This window comes from Thalassophryne amazonica, chromosome 4, assembly GCF_902500255.1.
Source record: "Thalassophryne amazonica chromosome 4, fThaAma1.1, whole genome shotgun sequence".
Lineage (NCBI taxonomy): Eukaryota > Metazoa > Chordata > Actinopteri > Batrachoidiformes > Batrachoididae > Thalassophryne > Thalassophryne amazonica.
Genome location: NC_047106.1, coordinates 24,507,104 through 24,523,862, shown reverse-complemented (window position 1 = coordinate 24,523,862; position 16,759 = coordinate 24,507,104). Strand labels below are relative to the sequence as shown.

Genomic DNA, 16,759 nt, shown 5'->3' with positions numbered 1-16,759 from the left:
TAAAGTTAATTATGGAGTTCCACAAGGTTCTGTGCTAGGACCAATTTTATTCACTTTATACATGCTTCCCTTAGGCAGTATTATTAGACGGTATTGCTTAAATTTTCATTGTTACGCAGATGATACCCAGCTTTATCTATCCATGAAGCCAGAGGACACACACCAATTAGCTAAACTGCAGGATTGTCTTACAGACATAAAGACATGGATGACCTCTAATTTCCTGCTTTTAAACTCAGATAAACTGAAGTTATTGTACTTGGCCCCACAAATCTTAGAAACATGGTGTCTAACCAGATCCTTACTCTGGATGGCATTACCCTGACCTCTAGTAATACTGTGAGAAATCTTGGAGTCATTTTTGATCAGGATATGTCATTCAAAGCGCATATTAAACAAATATGTAGGACTGCTTTTTTGCATTACGCAATATCTCTAAAATCAGAAAGGTCTTGTCTCAGAGTGATGCTGAAAAACTAATTCATGCATTTATTTCCTCTAGGCTGGACTATTGTAATTCATTATTATCAGGTTGTCCTAAAAGTTCCCTAAAAAGCCTTCAGTTATTCAAAATGCTGCAGCTAGAGTACTGACGGGGACTAGAAGGAGAGAGCATATCTCACCCATATTGGCCTCTCTTCATTGGCTTCCTGTTAATTCTAGAATAGAATTTAAATTCTTCTTCTTACTTATAAGGTTTTGAATAATCAGGTCCCATCTTATCTTAGGGACCTCGTAGTACCATATCACCCCAATAGAGCGCTTCGCTCTCAGACTGCAGGCTTACTTGTAGTTACTAGGGTTTGTAAGAGTAGAATGGGAGGCAGAGCCTTCAGCTTTCAGGCTCCTCTCCTGTGGAACCAGCTCCCAATTCAGATCAGGGAGACAGACACCCTCTCTACTTTTAAGATTAGGCTTAAAACTTTCCTTTTTGCTAAAGCTTATAGTTAGGGCTGGATCAGGTGACCCTGGACCATCCCTTAGTTATGCTGCTATAGACGTAGACTGCTGGGGGGTTCCCATGATGCACTGTTTCTTTCTCTTTTTGCTCTGTATGCACCACTCTGCATTTAATCATTAGTGATCGATCTCTGCTCCCCTCCACAGCATGTCTTTTTCCTGGTTCTCTCCCTCAGCCCCAACCAGTCCCAGCAGAAGACTGCCCCTCCCTGAGCCTGGTTCTGCTGGAGGTTTCTTCTGTTAAAAGGGAGTTTTCCTTCCCACTGTAGCCAAGTGCTTGCTCACAGGGGGTCGTTTTGACCGTTGGGGTTTTACATAATTATTGTATGGCCTTGCCTTACAATATAAAGCGCCTTGGGGCAACTGTTTGTTGTGATTTGGCGCTATATAAAAAATTGATTGATTGATTGATTGTTATTATGAATAGCTGTTTTTGTAAACTGCTGGAACAGTAGCTGCCAGAGCTACAAAATGTCACTTTCTGTGTGCTTTAGTTCATATTTAACTTCAGTTTTTGTGTTAAGTTTGTTCTTTGTGTGATCTCAAAAAGGCTGTTATCTGCTGGAAGAGAATTCATTAAAAACAAGGACATGCTTTATGTCACAGTTGCTGTGCACAGTTGCTGTGCACAGCAGCACTGCAGAGATCGTCTCTGCAGTGAGACATGGTGATACTGTGATTTCACTTAAGTGGTTTAAGTGGAAATACTTGTGCAAGGATTGTCCTTAATCGAGAGTTTTGTTAGTATAAAGAAACTTGGTTATGGAATTTAAATTGTTTCCCATATAACAATATGACTATGTCTCCTGATTGTCTATAGGGGGCAGATTTGCTCAGGAAATGCAAATTGCTGCCAGTGGCATTTTTTCCCTCCAAGTTTGTAGTTTTCACTCCCTTGGTATTAGCTACCCATAGCTTTCAGGCTCCTCTCCTCTGGAACCAGCTCCCAATTCGGATCAGGGAGACAGACACCCTCTCTACTTTTAAGATTAGGCTTAAAACTTTCCTTTTTGCTAAAGCTTATAGTTAGGGCTGGATCAGATGACCCTGAACCATCCCTTAGTTATGCTGCTATAGACTTAGACTGCTGGGGGGTTCCCATGATGCACTGAGTGTTTCTTTCTCTTTTTGCTCTGTATGCACCACTCTGCATTTAATCATTAGTGATCGATCTCTGCTCCCCTCCACAGCATGTCATTTTCCTGGTTCTCTCCCTCAGCCCCAACCAGTCCCAGCAGAAGACTGCCCCTCCCTGAGCCTGGTTCTGCTGGAGGTTTCTTCCTGTTAAAAGGGAGTTTTTCCTTCCCACTGTCGCCAAGTGCTTGCTCACAGGGGGTCGTTTTGACAGTTGGGGTTTTTCTGTAATTATTGTATGGCTTTACCTTGCAATATGAAGCACCTTGGGGCAACTGTTTGTTGTGATTTGGCGCTATATAAATGAAATTAATTTGATTTGATTTGCAAGGGAGTGGTGGAAGCCAAAAGGCTTATAAAGAATCTACTCCTAAACAAAGCAAACATAACAGAATACAACAGAATTACACCATTTTTTCCAGATTAAAACAAATCATTGTAAATACTCCTGCAGGATTTTCGCTTTTAGTCCACTTTTATACATATATACAAGGTGATAGATGGATTCACGAGATGTAAATTATCATTCCAAGATTTAATGCCATGATATCTGATGTGATACTGATAACGAGTCGCTCTATGCAAAGGTAAATGCAAATGTGCAGCCTTCCTGGTCGGATAATTATGAATTTGATGGTTATGCACAAAATAATATTTAATGAAGGAAGGCCACTTAATATCATAGAGAGCTCTGAAAACAAACGTACAAGTCAAGAAAATATTTATATGGAAAAGAGCTGCAATTTAAAAAACAGAGGTGCACAAGGTTTTGAACAAGTAGCTATTCGAGCAAATTTTTTCTGTAGAAGAAATATTTTGTTTATATAAGTTGGAAAGGTACTTCCCCATACAATATTACAATAACTTAAATATGGATAAACTAAACTATAATATAATGTTAAAAGACATTTGTGATGTATTAAGTATCTTATTTTGCTTTTGATTCCTATTGACTTGATAAACATGTTCTCGCCAATATGTTCTCTCCAAGAAAGTTTCTCATCTATCCACACACCCAAAAAACATATAGATGAGACCCTTGATATTATTTCATTATCAATTACATCATGATTACATTTTTTATTGCCAGCAAATAACATAAAATTTGACTTTTTCTATATTTCACGATAATCTATTGGCTTTGAACCAGGTTGAATAATTACAAAGATCATCATTTAAAGTACTAACCAAACTAAGCAAACAACAAAGGGAAACAACAAAAGGAATTCAAGTTAAAGCCCTTTAATTGGTTGAATGTCTCTAAAACCACTTCTTCTGTTGATTGTCGTCTGATCACGTTCTTGGTTATAGGTTTTTTTAACTTCTGATTTTTTTTTTTTTTTTTTTTTGTGCAATTGCCATCTTTTGTTTGTTTAAAAATTAGGAAGATATTGGGGAAAAAACCCACAGAGATCCTTAAATTTACTTTGACAATACTGGGGTGAGAATTTTTAGGCACCTCAAATTTCAGTTCAATTATGAATCAGTGCGCTGCACTTTGATTATAAAACAATTATCGATGTATCTGTATGGACATTTTTTATATACAGAATTCCTTTCTCTCACTGTGTGACTACTTGATACTTTTCAAACCAAAGTATTTGTATTGAGCCATAACAAATTTATTACCAATACATTCTTCATTCACATTTTTGTACAGATTTGTACATGTGTGGCTCTCATTTGAATTGGGAACCTTCCCCACTGAAAGCAAGCATACTAACTACTTGGCCACCACCCCTGCACAATAATTAATGTTTATAAAACTGATCATTGAAATTTGTAAATCATTTCAGAATTGTCCACATCCACATTGCGATGCACCTAAGAACTGACCCCACCCCCACAGTGCAGTACAATACTGTGTGCATTTCTTAGTGATTGATGTTCATAAAGTCTACATATTCAGTGACTTAGAAATGTTCATGTATCCATCCAATGGCTTGTCTCAGTAAAACTAAAACTTTAAAAGTACTGATTTTAGTGGTACATTTAGTGTAAATTACCCCCATCCAAACCACACAAAACATGAAGTGTCTTCATACCGACGACAATCAAATAGGCATCAGTGTCGCATTTTTCTTGTCATCCCAACTTTTTCGAATTTGGAGTTGCATAAAGACCTTGTGTACATTTTGGAAAAATGTATACCATTTGGGAGATTGTCTCTGATGGACCATTGTGCCGTAGTCTTGTTTTAATCATGGTAGAACATTTGTTCGTACCTTTTTGCCGTGGCAACCTTTGACATAATTTGATGATCTCTCACATTTCCACAGAGCTCACGAAATTGTTGTACATGACATCACTGGGAAGTCCTCCGGAAGCACCCTGGTTGTACTGAAGTTATACTACAGTGTGCTATTTTTGTTCACATAGCACATAGTAGAAGTCCAGCGTGTTATATCATCAAACCACGCTCTAGAGCACATTCGTGGCCAACCGTTATCTTCACACGACAGTTTGTTGCAGTTATAGGCCGTGACGCTGTGGGATGCATATCTGTGAAAGTGAGAACGGGGCTTAAAACAAGCTGTTTTGATGCATGGGGCAGCAATACCTCATTTGGTAGAGTGAGCCGTCTTGTGACTGAAGGGTCAGCGGTTCGAATCCGGTTCCCGGTTGCCGTTGTGTCCTTGGGCAAGATACTAACCCACCTTGTCTGTGTATGAATGAAGTGGTGGTTGGAGGGGCTGTAGGCGCAGGATGGCAGCCACACTTCTGTCAGTTTGCCCCAGGACAACTGTGGCTACATTAGTAGTTTACCACCAGCAATGTCTGCGAGTGAATGAATAATGCAACTTGTGAAGTGCTTTGGGTGTCTTGAAAAGCGCTCTAGAAATCCAAGGCATTATTATTATTATTATTATTATTATTATTATTATTGTTATTATTATTTATGATTGTATAGTGATGTATATGATGATTCTTGTGATGGAGGAGAGAACTATTCAGGGTGTGCCATATAGACAAAACACAATACCTCTATTTTTTTGTGTCTGCCGATCACGATAATTCAATTATATTCTTTGAAAATGTGTTTCTAATAGTCTTAGTACTAGTCGGAATTAATTGTTGCTTACTGCTGACTTTAATGGTCACAGCGTTGAAGGAAAATGGCGCTTATTTATTCCCTAAAAACTTAAGCATTAAAGTAGCAACAGTAGACAATTGTTCACAAGTGCAAATATTGCTTGGATCAGATTAATTTGCTGAGTGTCTTGTGCAGGCACTGTCGCTGATGTAGGCTTTTCTAGGGCAGTGTAGTGTCAACGCTTTTCATATTTTTCATATTCCTTGCTGTGGTAAGTTTGCAGGTGGTGAAACAATTTTAGTGTCGTGTTGTTTTTACCAGCTGTTTTTTATTGTTACCAGTTGTTTTTACAGGTCTCCGACATATTTTAGACATTTCCATTTTTTGAGCGACATCCACCTTTCCAAATCCAAACCACCTCCACTAGTTGATTGAGGTAGACTGCAAAGGTTGAGGTGTCTGCAAGTTGTTTCCTTTTCCCCTTGTTTTTGTAATCTCTGATGGTTTCCAGTTCAAAGACTGTTTAAATGGTGCCTTCAGCCTGCAAAATAAATCTCAAAACCCAATCTGGCAACATTGCTCCATTGCAACCAGGAGCTTGGTAAATAGTCTGTAACATCAGATTGCACTTAATTTAAACAACAATCGTGATATTATTGTTGAGGATATATATCGCACACCTCTCGGAACTATCAACTGTGGCACAACAGATGCAACATTTGCCCTTTCTGGAAATCTGGTACACCATCCGAGCATTTTGACTTTTTCTGTCCATATGGACAGAAACGCATCACAAACACATTTGTCCACTCAGTGAATGACTGACTGAGCCCCACTGGTCCATAGCACAGACAACACCCTCCCCTCCCCGCCATTTTTCCCAGTGGCTGTCACCGTGGCGACAGTGATATTGATGGCCATTATGATAATAGTGATAACAACAAGCATACTAAAAATAATTATAATTAGCTTGTCTCTGTGTCCGTCTGTCTCTCTCCTCTGCCTGCTTCCTGCTGTAATTATCCACAGCTGAGCACATTGTCTCTCTGCTCCCTCTTTTCATCTTTTCTGCCCTTCCCTTGCTCCCCTTGTTTTTAACTCTTCCTCCCTTCCTCCTTTCTTCCTCTGCCCCTCACCCATTCTCCTCCTCTCCGTAGCCCCAGTCCAAAACTGCCTTTCATTATGCTCCTGTATTCTCCAAACTCCTGCACTCCTTTATGTAAGGTTCGTTTTCTCGACCTCAGAGCTGCTTTATTTTCTTGTTATATTTTTTATATATTTTCAGTTGTACGTGTCTCCCCACATGCCAACATTTTGGAAACACTTGCACAGCTAACCTTTTCTCTCGGCGTGCTGCTTGTTATTTGTAATGGAGGAATTAGACTGTGTTGTCGCGTTGTAATTATTAAGCCTCAGAGCCCCCCAAAAAAGGTTTTATTCAGGCAAAAACCCCTGCCTGTTCAGTTTTCTTACCTCCTTTCTACTTTGCTCCCTTCCTCTGTCCTTCACTCTTTTCTTCACCAGCTGCAGAGAAAATCTCTGGTGGACTTGGCGTGATCTCCTCAGTCTTTCAGTCTCATCTTCCTCTCTTCCTGCTCCTCCTTCTCTCACAAGTTAACGCCTGTTCATCGAAAACAGTGCGGCTTATTCAAAGGCTGAAAGGCTAATGGTCAGTGGGCCAGCAGCAGCCCATAGAAGAGGCACCTGGACGGGGGCGAACAGAAGACGTCTTGTACGGACTCAGAGGTGGCGTTTGTAGAGATTGTCGTCTGTATCTGGTTGGACGCGCCGGCGGCTTTTCCTCTATCACTTGCCTGTTTACTCACTTCATGTTTGATATGGAAATGCTCTTTCGGGGTTTCAGAGAGTTTCTTCTTTTAATCATTTAGGCCGAGGCGGTGTCGGTTTTTTGGTTGCCAACTACAACTTTTTGCACTTACATGAAAAGATACCGAAGCCTTTCTCAAGTTTCTATGCAGGTGTAATTGACTTTCAGAAGTTTGGTATTACATGAAATTGTGATGTACACAAGACTGAACAAACATGTTTTTCACCTGCTAACTGTTGAACCTTTTCTCTGTGTGTGTGTGTGTGTGTGTGTGTGTGTGTGTGTGTGTGTGTGTGTGTGTGTGTGTGTGTGTGTGTGTGTGTGTGTGTGTGTGTGTGTGTGTGTGTGTGTGTCTCCAGTTCCCAGCCAGCCTCCTCAGAACGTGCGAGCCATTTCCGTGACGTCTGATGAGGCTGTGATCACATGGGCTGAACCGCCCAGACTGACGCTGCACGGTGTATTAAAAGGATATCGTGTTGTGTTCTGGGCTGTTTTCCCAGACGGAGGTGTGTTGTCAAAGTTCCAATTCAAATCAGGAATGCGACTGTTGATTACATATTCTAGATTATGATGACCTAAATATTGAGGAAGATGTTTTCTAGATTGTGAAAAAGCAATGTTTAAGAAAAAGTCCTTTACAGTACATCCGGAAAGTATTCGCAGTACATCCGGAAAGTATTCGCAGTGCTTCAGTTTTCCACATTTTGTTATGTTACAACCTTATTCCAGAATGGAGTAAATTCATTGTTTTCCCTCAAAATTCTACTCACAACACCCCATAATGACGACATTATTTTTTTTAATTTTTGCAAATATATTAAAAATGAAAAAAAAAAAAACCTGAGGAATCACATTTACATAAGTATTCACACCCTTTGGTAAGTACTTTGTTGATGCACCTTTGGCAGCAATTACAGCCTCAAGTCTTCTTGAATATGATGCCTCAAGCTTGGTGCACCTATATTTGGGCAGTTTTGCCCATTCCTCTTTGCAGCACCTCTCAAACTCCATCAGGTTGGATGGGGAGCGTCAGTGCACAGCCATTTTCAGATCTCTCCAGAGATGTTCAATCACATTCAGGTCTGGTTTCTGCCTGGGCCACTCAAGGACATTCACAGAGTTGTCCTGAAGCCACTCCTTTGATATCTTGGGGTCATTGTTCTGCTGAAAGATGAACCATCACCCCAGTCTGAGATCAAGAGTGCTCTGGAGCAGGTTTTCATCCAGGATGTCTCTATACTTTGCTGCATTCATCTTTCCCTCAATCCTGACTAGTCTCCCAGTTCCTGCTGCTGAAAAACATCCCCACAGCATGATGCTGCCACCACCATGCTTCACTGTAGGGATGGTGCCTGGTTTCCTCTGAACATGGTGCCTGGCATTCACACTAAAGAGTTCAATCTTTATCTCTTCAGACCAGAGAATTTTGTTTCTCATGGTCCTTCAGCTCACCTGGCAAACTCCAGGTGGGCTGCCATGTGACTTTTACTAAGGAGTGGCTTCCGTCTGGTCACTCTACCATACAGGCCTGATTGGTGGATTGCTGCAGAGAGATGATTGTCCTTCTGGAAGGTTCTCCTTGCTCTACAGAGGAATACTGGAGCTCTAACAGAGTGACTGTCGGGTTGTTGGTCACCTCCCTGACTAAGGCCCTTCTCCCCCGATCGCTCTGTTTAGACAAGCGGCCAGCTCTAGGAAGAGTCCTGGTGGATCTGAACTTCTTCCATTTATGGATGATGGAGGCCACTGTGCTCATTGGGACCTTCAAAGCAGCAGAAATATTTCTGTACCCTTTCCTAGATTTGTGCCTTGACACAATATAGACAATTCCTTTGATGTCATGCTTGGTTTGTGCTCTGACATGCACTGTCAATTGTGTGACCAAAAATCCTAAAAAAAAAAAACAACTTTTTCACACTGTCATTTTGGGGTTCTGAGTGTATAATTTTGAGGAAAAAAAAAAGAATTTCATCCATTCTGGAATAAGGCTGTAACATAAGAAAATGTGGAAAAAGTGAAGTGCTGTGAATACTTTCTGGACTCACGGTACGTACAATTACCGTATTTTCCAGAGTATAATTTGTGATTTCTTTTTGTTGTAGTTTGTTTTTCACTAGTTTGGGAAGTCCTGCGACTTATACTCCAGTACGACTGGTATTACAAAAAAATCTCAAATTTGTTATTAATAATAATTTTAATGACTATTTATAAGGGTCTCTTCCATGAATCAAAGCACTAAACAAAATAAACTCTAGTAATAAAAGAAAAACAAATTTATACTCCAGCGTGACTTACATATGGGTTTTCCTCTTCAAGAGGCATTTTTTTCAACAGGTGCAGCTTATACTCCGGAAAATACGGCAATTGTTTTAAGAATCACATTCTTTCAGATTGTGCTTAATTAATGCAGATTTTTGTGCTTTTTCATTACAGTTGTATATATATTTAATGCATGTGGTTGCAATATCGCTGTAAGTGGTATCACCAACAGTGATACCACAGGGAGTATTTTTGATTACAAATGTCACATTTTTGCTGTTTTGTGGACATGGACTTGACTTGTGTTTCAAGTTAGCCATCACTAATTTGCAGTACGGACAAAAATGTAGCACCATCCCCAACTGCCTCTTTGATCTATTTAATTCTGGTTTTACTTGTCTGTTCTGCTGCATGTTATCTTACTTTTCATGGTGACACCATGACAGTGTTAGAAACACAGGTGTCAGATGTTTCAAAGCTGTGTTCCAGGTTAGATATCACTAATGTGTAATACCAAAGAAATGTTTTGGCACCACCTCCAAAATCACCTTCGAACTATTCTTGAATTCTGATTTTACTTTCCTGTTGTGTTCAATGTTTTGCATTTTATTTGCCAACATAGTGGGCATCATGTTTCTCCCCACGGCTGCAAGTGTAGCTGACAAATCTATGGGATATTACATGGGCAAAACAAAGTTGCTTTTGAGATTGACCTGGTGCATCAAAGTTGACCAAGAATGAATCATTTTATCCTCATTTTGTACACTCTTTAATTTGGTCAGTTACATGATAATAGCATTTATTGTTTTTGAGTTAGTGTCTGCACAGCCTGGCTCGGATAGATGAGCTCAATCACTCACCCACTCATCTACATTTTTGGTGTGTCAGGCCTTACGCTGTTACCTGTTTAGTAAGAGAACTAAAACTACATATTGCATATGTGCTGACATGCCAGTATGCAAACATCAAAGTTAAATATGTGTTTTTGTCTATCAGAGTGGGGTGAAATGCAAAACATTACCACCACCAAGGAGCAGGTGGAGCTCAGAGGCCTGGAGAAGTTCACTAACTACAGCATCCAGGTGCTGGCATACACCCAGGCTGGAGACGGCGTCCGCAGCAACGTGCTGTACATCCAGACCCGCGAAGACTGTGAGTCCACATGAACTTATTCAAAAATCAACTAGAGCAATGTGGCGTTTGACCACAGTTTTGGGTCCATCGTGTGAGATTGTGTTCTTGGTTTGGGTTACAGTGTGGGAGGCAGAGTGCCGGGTGGTGGTGGTGGGGGGGGTGTCTTTGGAAGGCTGAGGCTGCTGATTAAAACCTCTTTGTGCTCTGATGTGCCATTACCAGCGCTAATGAGAATTAAGAAGCCAAAAAAGTGTGTGTGTGTGGTTAAGGAGCCTAAGGGCGCGTGGATCCGTGCTCATTGGATGTGTGGGAAGGATGTGGAAGCGGTGAGCAGGTTAAGTGTGTGTTTGTGTGCACGTGTGCCATTGTTTGTGCGCACATCTTGTTCAGCAGCCAGCACAAGAAGAAGGATTAATTCTTTCTGGCTTAGAGAGAATTAATTTTATGCTTACGGTGCCGGGCTGTGGATTACATCTGTATCCGCCTCTCCTCTCCCATCCCTGGGGCAGACTGAGGAGGAGGCAGGTGTCTCGAGATGGAGAAAATGAGGGGAAAGAGGAGTGCAGGAGAAGGAAAGCACAAATTCCGAGAAGTGTCATTTGAGAAATGGCCTTTATTCTCGTTCTGACTTTACCTCTTTTTCATAAGCTGGTTTCGCTGCAACAGCTCTTCAAATATGTGTATTGTAGTCGCTTTTAAGTGTGCATGTGGACACATCGTGTGTCTGTGTGTGTGTGTGTGTTTATCAGGCCCCGAGTTGAGTGTCTCCTTTTCCCTGATGCTGGCTGACACTGTGTCCAGGGGCAACCTCTTCAGAAGCATTCAGCGTTATTGCTCTGCCCCTCGCTTCTGTCAGCAGCATATGGAGGTGTTTGCTGTGGAATTGTGCAAACAGCCAGTTATCAGCCTGCCTCTTTCACTTTGCCTTGTCCACAAACGTATACCTGAAAAGTAGGACTGGAGGGTGCAGGAATCTTCTTTGACTACCCCTTTCTCAATTCCACACAAGTGGCAGACAAAAGCCACAACAAATTCCATTCATGCAAGTCTGAGATTCTCAGAAATGTGTCAGGAATTTTCTCTCTCGTTACTATATTTGTAAAGTGAAGAAAACCTTCAACATCGCACTCTGTTGTAACATTCTTACATGTTTCATGTGACTTGGCATATCTGATCCCAAATCTAAAAAAGGTAATTGCTGTACAGTCCATTTTCATATACTGCCCCCCCCCCCACCCCCACGGAGTGCACTTCATTCCACAGTCAAAATACACAGTGTATAAAACATACACACAAAAAACAAAACAAAACAAGGACTAGCTATAATACAACCCCAATTCCAATGAAGTTGGGACATTGTGTGAAATGTAAATAAAAACAGAATACAATGATTTGCGAATCCTCTTCAACCTGTATTCAATAGAATACACCATAAAGACAAGATATTTAATGTTTAACTTTATTGTTTTTGTGCAAATATTTGCTCATTTTGAAATGGATGCCTGCAACATGTTTTGAAAAGCTGGGGCAGTGGTATGTTTACCACTGTGTTACATCACCTTTCCTTCTAACTACACCCAATAAGCATTTGGGAACTTCTTCTTCTTTGTCTTTCGGCTGTTCCCGTTAGGGGTCGCCACAGCAGATCAATCATTTCCATCTCACCCTGTCCTCTGTATCTTCCTCTGTCACACCAACCACCTGCATGTCCTCCCTCAGCACATCCATGAACCTCCTCTTTGGCCTCCCTCTTCTCCTCCAGCCTGGTGGCTCCATCCTCAGCATCCTTCTCCCTATATACCCTGGGTCCCTCCTCTGCACATGTCCAAACCATCTCAATCTCGCCTCTCTGACTTTGTCTCCAAACCGTCCCACCTGAGCTGTCCCTCTGATATGTTCATTCCTAATCTTGTCCATTCTTGTCACTCCCAAAGAGAATCTCAACATCTTCAGCTCTGCCACCTCCAGCTCTGCCTCCTGTTTTTTTTTTAGTGCCACCATCTCTAAGCCGTACAACATAGCTGGTCTCACTACTGTCTTATAAACTTTCCCCTTCACTCTTGCTGAAGTTCTTCGTTCACAAATCACTCCTGCCACTATTTCCACCCTGCCTGCACTCTCTTCTTCACCTCTCTACCACATCCTCCATTACTTTGAACAGTTGACCCCAAATATTTAAACTCTTCTACTTTCACCACTTCTACTTCTTGTAACTGCACTATTCCACTGGGCTCCCTCTCATTCACACACATGTACTCAGTCTTGCTCCTACTGACTTTCATTCCCCTTCTCTCCAGAACATATCTCCACTTCTCCAGACTAGACTCAACTTGCTCTCTACTCTCACTACAGACCACAATGTCATCTGCAAACATCATAGTCCATGGAGACTCCTGTCTGATCTCATCCGTCAGCCTGTCCATCACCATTGCAAACAAGAAAGGACTCAGAGCTGATCCTTGGTGTAATCCCACATCCACCTTGAATGAGTCTGTCATTCCTACTGCACATCTCACCACTGTCACACTATTCTTGTACATGTCCTGCACTACCCTAACCTACTTTTCTGCCACTCCAGACTTCCTCATACAATACCACAGCTAGCATAACCTTTTTCTAAGTCCACAAACACACAATGTAACTCTTTCTGGCCTTCTCTGTACTTCTCCATCAGTATTCTCAGAGCAAACATTGCACCTGTAGTGCTCTTTCTCGGCATGAAACCATATTGCTGCCTAGCTTCTACTACTCTTTCCCATAACTTCATGCTGTGGCTGATCAACTTTATGCCTCTGTAGTTACTGCAGCTCTGCACATCACCCTTGTTCTTGAAAATAGGAACCAGCACACTTCGTCTCCACTCCTCAGGCATCCTTTCACTTTCCAAGATTTTATTAAACAATCTGGTTAGAAACTCCACTGCCATCTCTCCTAGACATTTCCATGCCTCCACTGGAATGTCATCTGGACCAACTGCCTTTCCACTCTTCATCCTCTTCATAGCAGCCCTCACTTCTTCCTTACTAATACCTTGTACTTCTTGATTTACTCTCACCACATCACCCACTCCCTTCTCTCGCTCATTTTCTTCATTCATCAGCTCTTCAAAATATTCCCTCCACCTTCTCAGCACACACGCCTTACTTGTCAGCACATTACCATGTGCATCTTTTACCACCCTAACCTGCTGCACTTCCTTTCCCTTTGTCTTTCTCTTTCCTCTGTCCCTTTGTCTGGCCAGTCGGTACAAGTTCTTTTCTCCTTCCTTACTATTCAAGTTCTTGTACAGCTCGCAATATGCCTTTTCCTTTGCTTTTGCCACTTCTCTTTTCACTTTACGCCGAATCTCCTTGTACTCCTGTCTACTTTCTTCATCTCTCCAACTATCCCAAAACGTTTTCGCCAACTTCTTTCTCCTTATGCTTTCCTGGACCTCTTCATTCCACCACCAAGTCTCCTTGTCTTCCTTCCACTGTCCAGATGTCACACCCAGTACTGTCCTAGCTGCCCCCCTCACCACATCTGCAGTACTTTTCCAGTTGTCCAAAATTGCTTCATTCCAACCAGTGCTTCTCTCACCTGCTCACTAAATTTCACACAACAGTCTTCCTCCTTCAGCTTCCACCATCTGATCCTTTGTTGAACTCTCACTCTCTTCTTCTTCTTTACCTCTAAAGTCATCCTACAAACAACCATCCTATGCTGTCTAACGACACTCTTTCCTGCCACCACCTTACAGTCTCTGATTTCTTTTAGCTTGCATCTTCTATAAAGAATGTAGGCCACCTGTGTGCACCTTCCTCCACTCTTATATGTTACCCTGTGCTCCTCCCTTTTCTTATAGTAGGTATTCACCACAGCCATTTCCATCCTTTTTGCAAAATCAACTACCATCTGTTCTTCCCCATTCCTATCCTTGATATCATATCTACCCATTACTTCCTCATCACCTCTGTTCCCTTCACCAACATGCACATTGAAGTCCGCTCCTGTCACTACTCTTTCATGCTTGGGCACACTCTCCACCACCTCATCTAACACACTCCAGAAATCTTCTTTCTCCTTCATCTCACAACCTGCCTGTGGGGCATATGCACTGATGATATTCATCATCACCCCTTCAATTTCCAACTTCACACTCATCACCCTGTCAGACACTCGCTTAACCTCAAACACACTTTTAACATACTCTTCTTTTAAAATGACCCCAACACCATTTCTCTTCCTGTCCTCACCATGGTACAACAACTTGGACCCACCACCGATGCTCCTGCTCTTACTTCCCTTCCACTTGGTCTCTTGCACACACAATATGTCTACCTTTCTCCTCTCCATCATATCAGCCAGCTCTCTCCCTTTACCAGTCATACTTCCAACATTCAAAGTCCCCACTCTCACTTCCACTCTTCTAGTTTTCTTCTTCTCTCGCTGTTTGTGGAAACATTCCTCCTCTTCTTCATCATCTTCGCCCAGCAGTAGCCCAATTTCCACCAGCACCCTGTTGGGCAACAGCACCGGTGGCGGACGTTGTTAACTCGGGCCTCGAATGATCCGGAATGGAAATTCGATTCTTAGTCTGCATAGTTGGTTTGGCTTGTTTTACGCTGGATGCCCTTCTTGACACAACCCTCCTCATTTATCTGCACTTGGGACTGGCACTCAGAATGTACTGGCTGCACACCCCATGCGGCTGAGTTAATAAGCATTTTGGAACTGAGGACAATAATTTTGAGTGTCATGATTGGGTATTAAAGGAGCATCCCCAAAAAGCTCAGCCATTCACAAGCAAAGATGGGGCGAGGATCACCACTTTGTGAACAACTGTGTGAAAAAATAGTCCAACAGTTTAAGAACAATGTTTCTCAACATTCAATTGCAAGGAATTTAGGGATTCCATCATCTATAGTCCATTATATAAGCAGAAGATTCAGAGAATCTGGAAACCTTTCTACACGTAAGCAGCAAGGCCGAAAACCAACATTGATGCCCGTGACCTTCGATTCCTCAGGCGGGACTGCATTAAAAACCAGCATCATTGTGTGAAGGATCTTACTGCGTGGACTCAGGAACACTTCAGAAAACCATTGTCAGTTAACACAGTTTGTCGCCACATCTACAAGTGCAAGTTAAAACTCTACCATGCAAAGCAAAAGCCATGCATCAACAATATCCAGAAATGTCGCCGCCTTCTCTGAGCCCAAGCTCATTTGAAATGGACAGACGCAAAGTGGAAAAGTGTGCTGTGGTCTGATGAGTCCACATTTCAAATTGCTTTTGGAAATCATGGACGTCGTGTCCTCCGGACAAAAAAGGAAAAATTGGATGATTGTTACCAGCGCAAAGTTCAAAATCCAGCATCTGTGATGGTATGGAGGTGTGTTAGTGCCCATGCCATGGGCAACTTACACATCTGTGATGGCATCATCAATGCTGAAAGGTACATCCAGGTTTTGGAGCAACACATGCTGCCATCCAAGGAATGTCTTTTTTAGGGACATCCCTGCTTATTTCAGCAAGACAATGCCAAGCCACATTCTGCATGTGTTACAACAATGTGGCTTCATAGTAAAAGAGTGTGGGTACTAGACTGGCCTGCCTGCAGTCCAGATCTGTCACCCACTGAAAATGTGTGGCACATTATGAACCGCAAAATACGACAACGGAGACCCCAGACTGCTGAACAACTGAAGTCATACATCAAGCAAGAATGGGAAAGAATTCCACCTACAAAGCTTCATCAATTAGTGTCCTCAGTTCCCAAATGCTTATTGAATGTTGTTAGAAGGAAAGGTGATGTAACACAGTGGTAAACATATCACTGTTCCAGCTTTTTTGAAATGTGTTGCAGGCATCATTTCAAAATGAGCAAATCTTTGCACAAAAACAATAAAGTTTATCAGTTTGAACATTAAATATCTTGTCTTTGTGGTGTAGTCACTTGAATATAGGTTGAAGAGGATTTTCAAATCATCGTATTCTGTTTTTAGTAACATTTTACACAATGTCCCAACTTCATTGGAATTGGGGTTGTATATGGGGATGTAACAAAGTGACCTACCACCAGAGACAAGTGTCTATCACAGATCAGGGTTTTTTTTTTTTTTTGTCTCGTTTGCGATAGAGTTAGCATTTACAATATTTATAACGACCTACAGTTGTGACTTTGTTGACCCTGATCTGAACTGGATTTTGTTTTGTATGCTTAATGACTTTTTGTTTGTAATTTATTTGTTCTCTGTTACCATTAGAATGACCAAAGCAGTGGGCCACCCCTCTGAGTCTGGTCTGCTTGAGTTTTTATCCTCAAAAAAAATGCCAGAGGGAGTTTTTCCTTACTACTTACTATGTGTTTGCTCTGGATGTTTGATAAGGTTAGCCTTTATCCATGTGAAGCACCCTGTTACATCCAC

General features: G+C 41.7%; 1 protein-coding gene across 1 annotated transcript in view; it reads left to right on the top strand.

The window, feature by feature from the left end:
- Positions 1–16,759, top strand: part of LOC117509531 (Down syndrome cell adhesion molecule-like protein 1 homolog) — a 351,476-nt gene that overhangs the window by 286,451 nt on the left and 48,266 nt on the right. Inside the window, 2 exon segments of the mRNA XM_034169262.1 lie at positions 7,316–7,462; positions 10,212–10,367. Of these exon segments, the coding sequence (XP_034025153.1) occupies positions 7,316–7,462; positions 10,212–10,367 (303 nt within the window).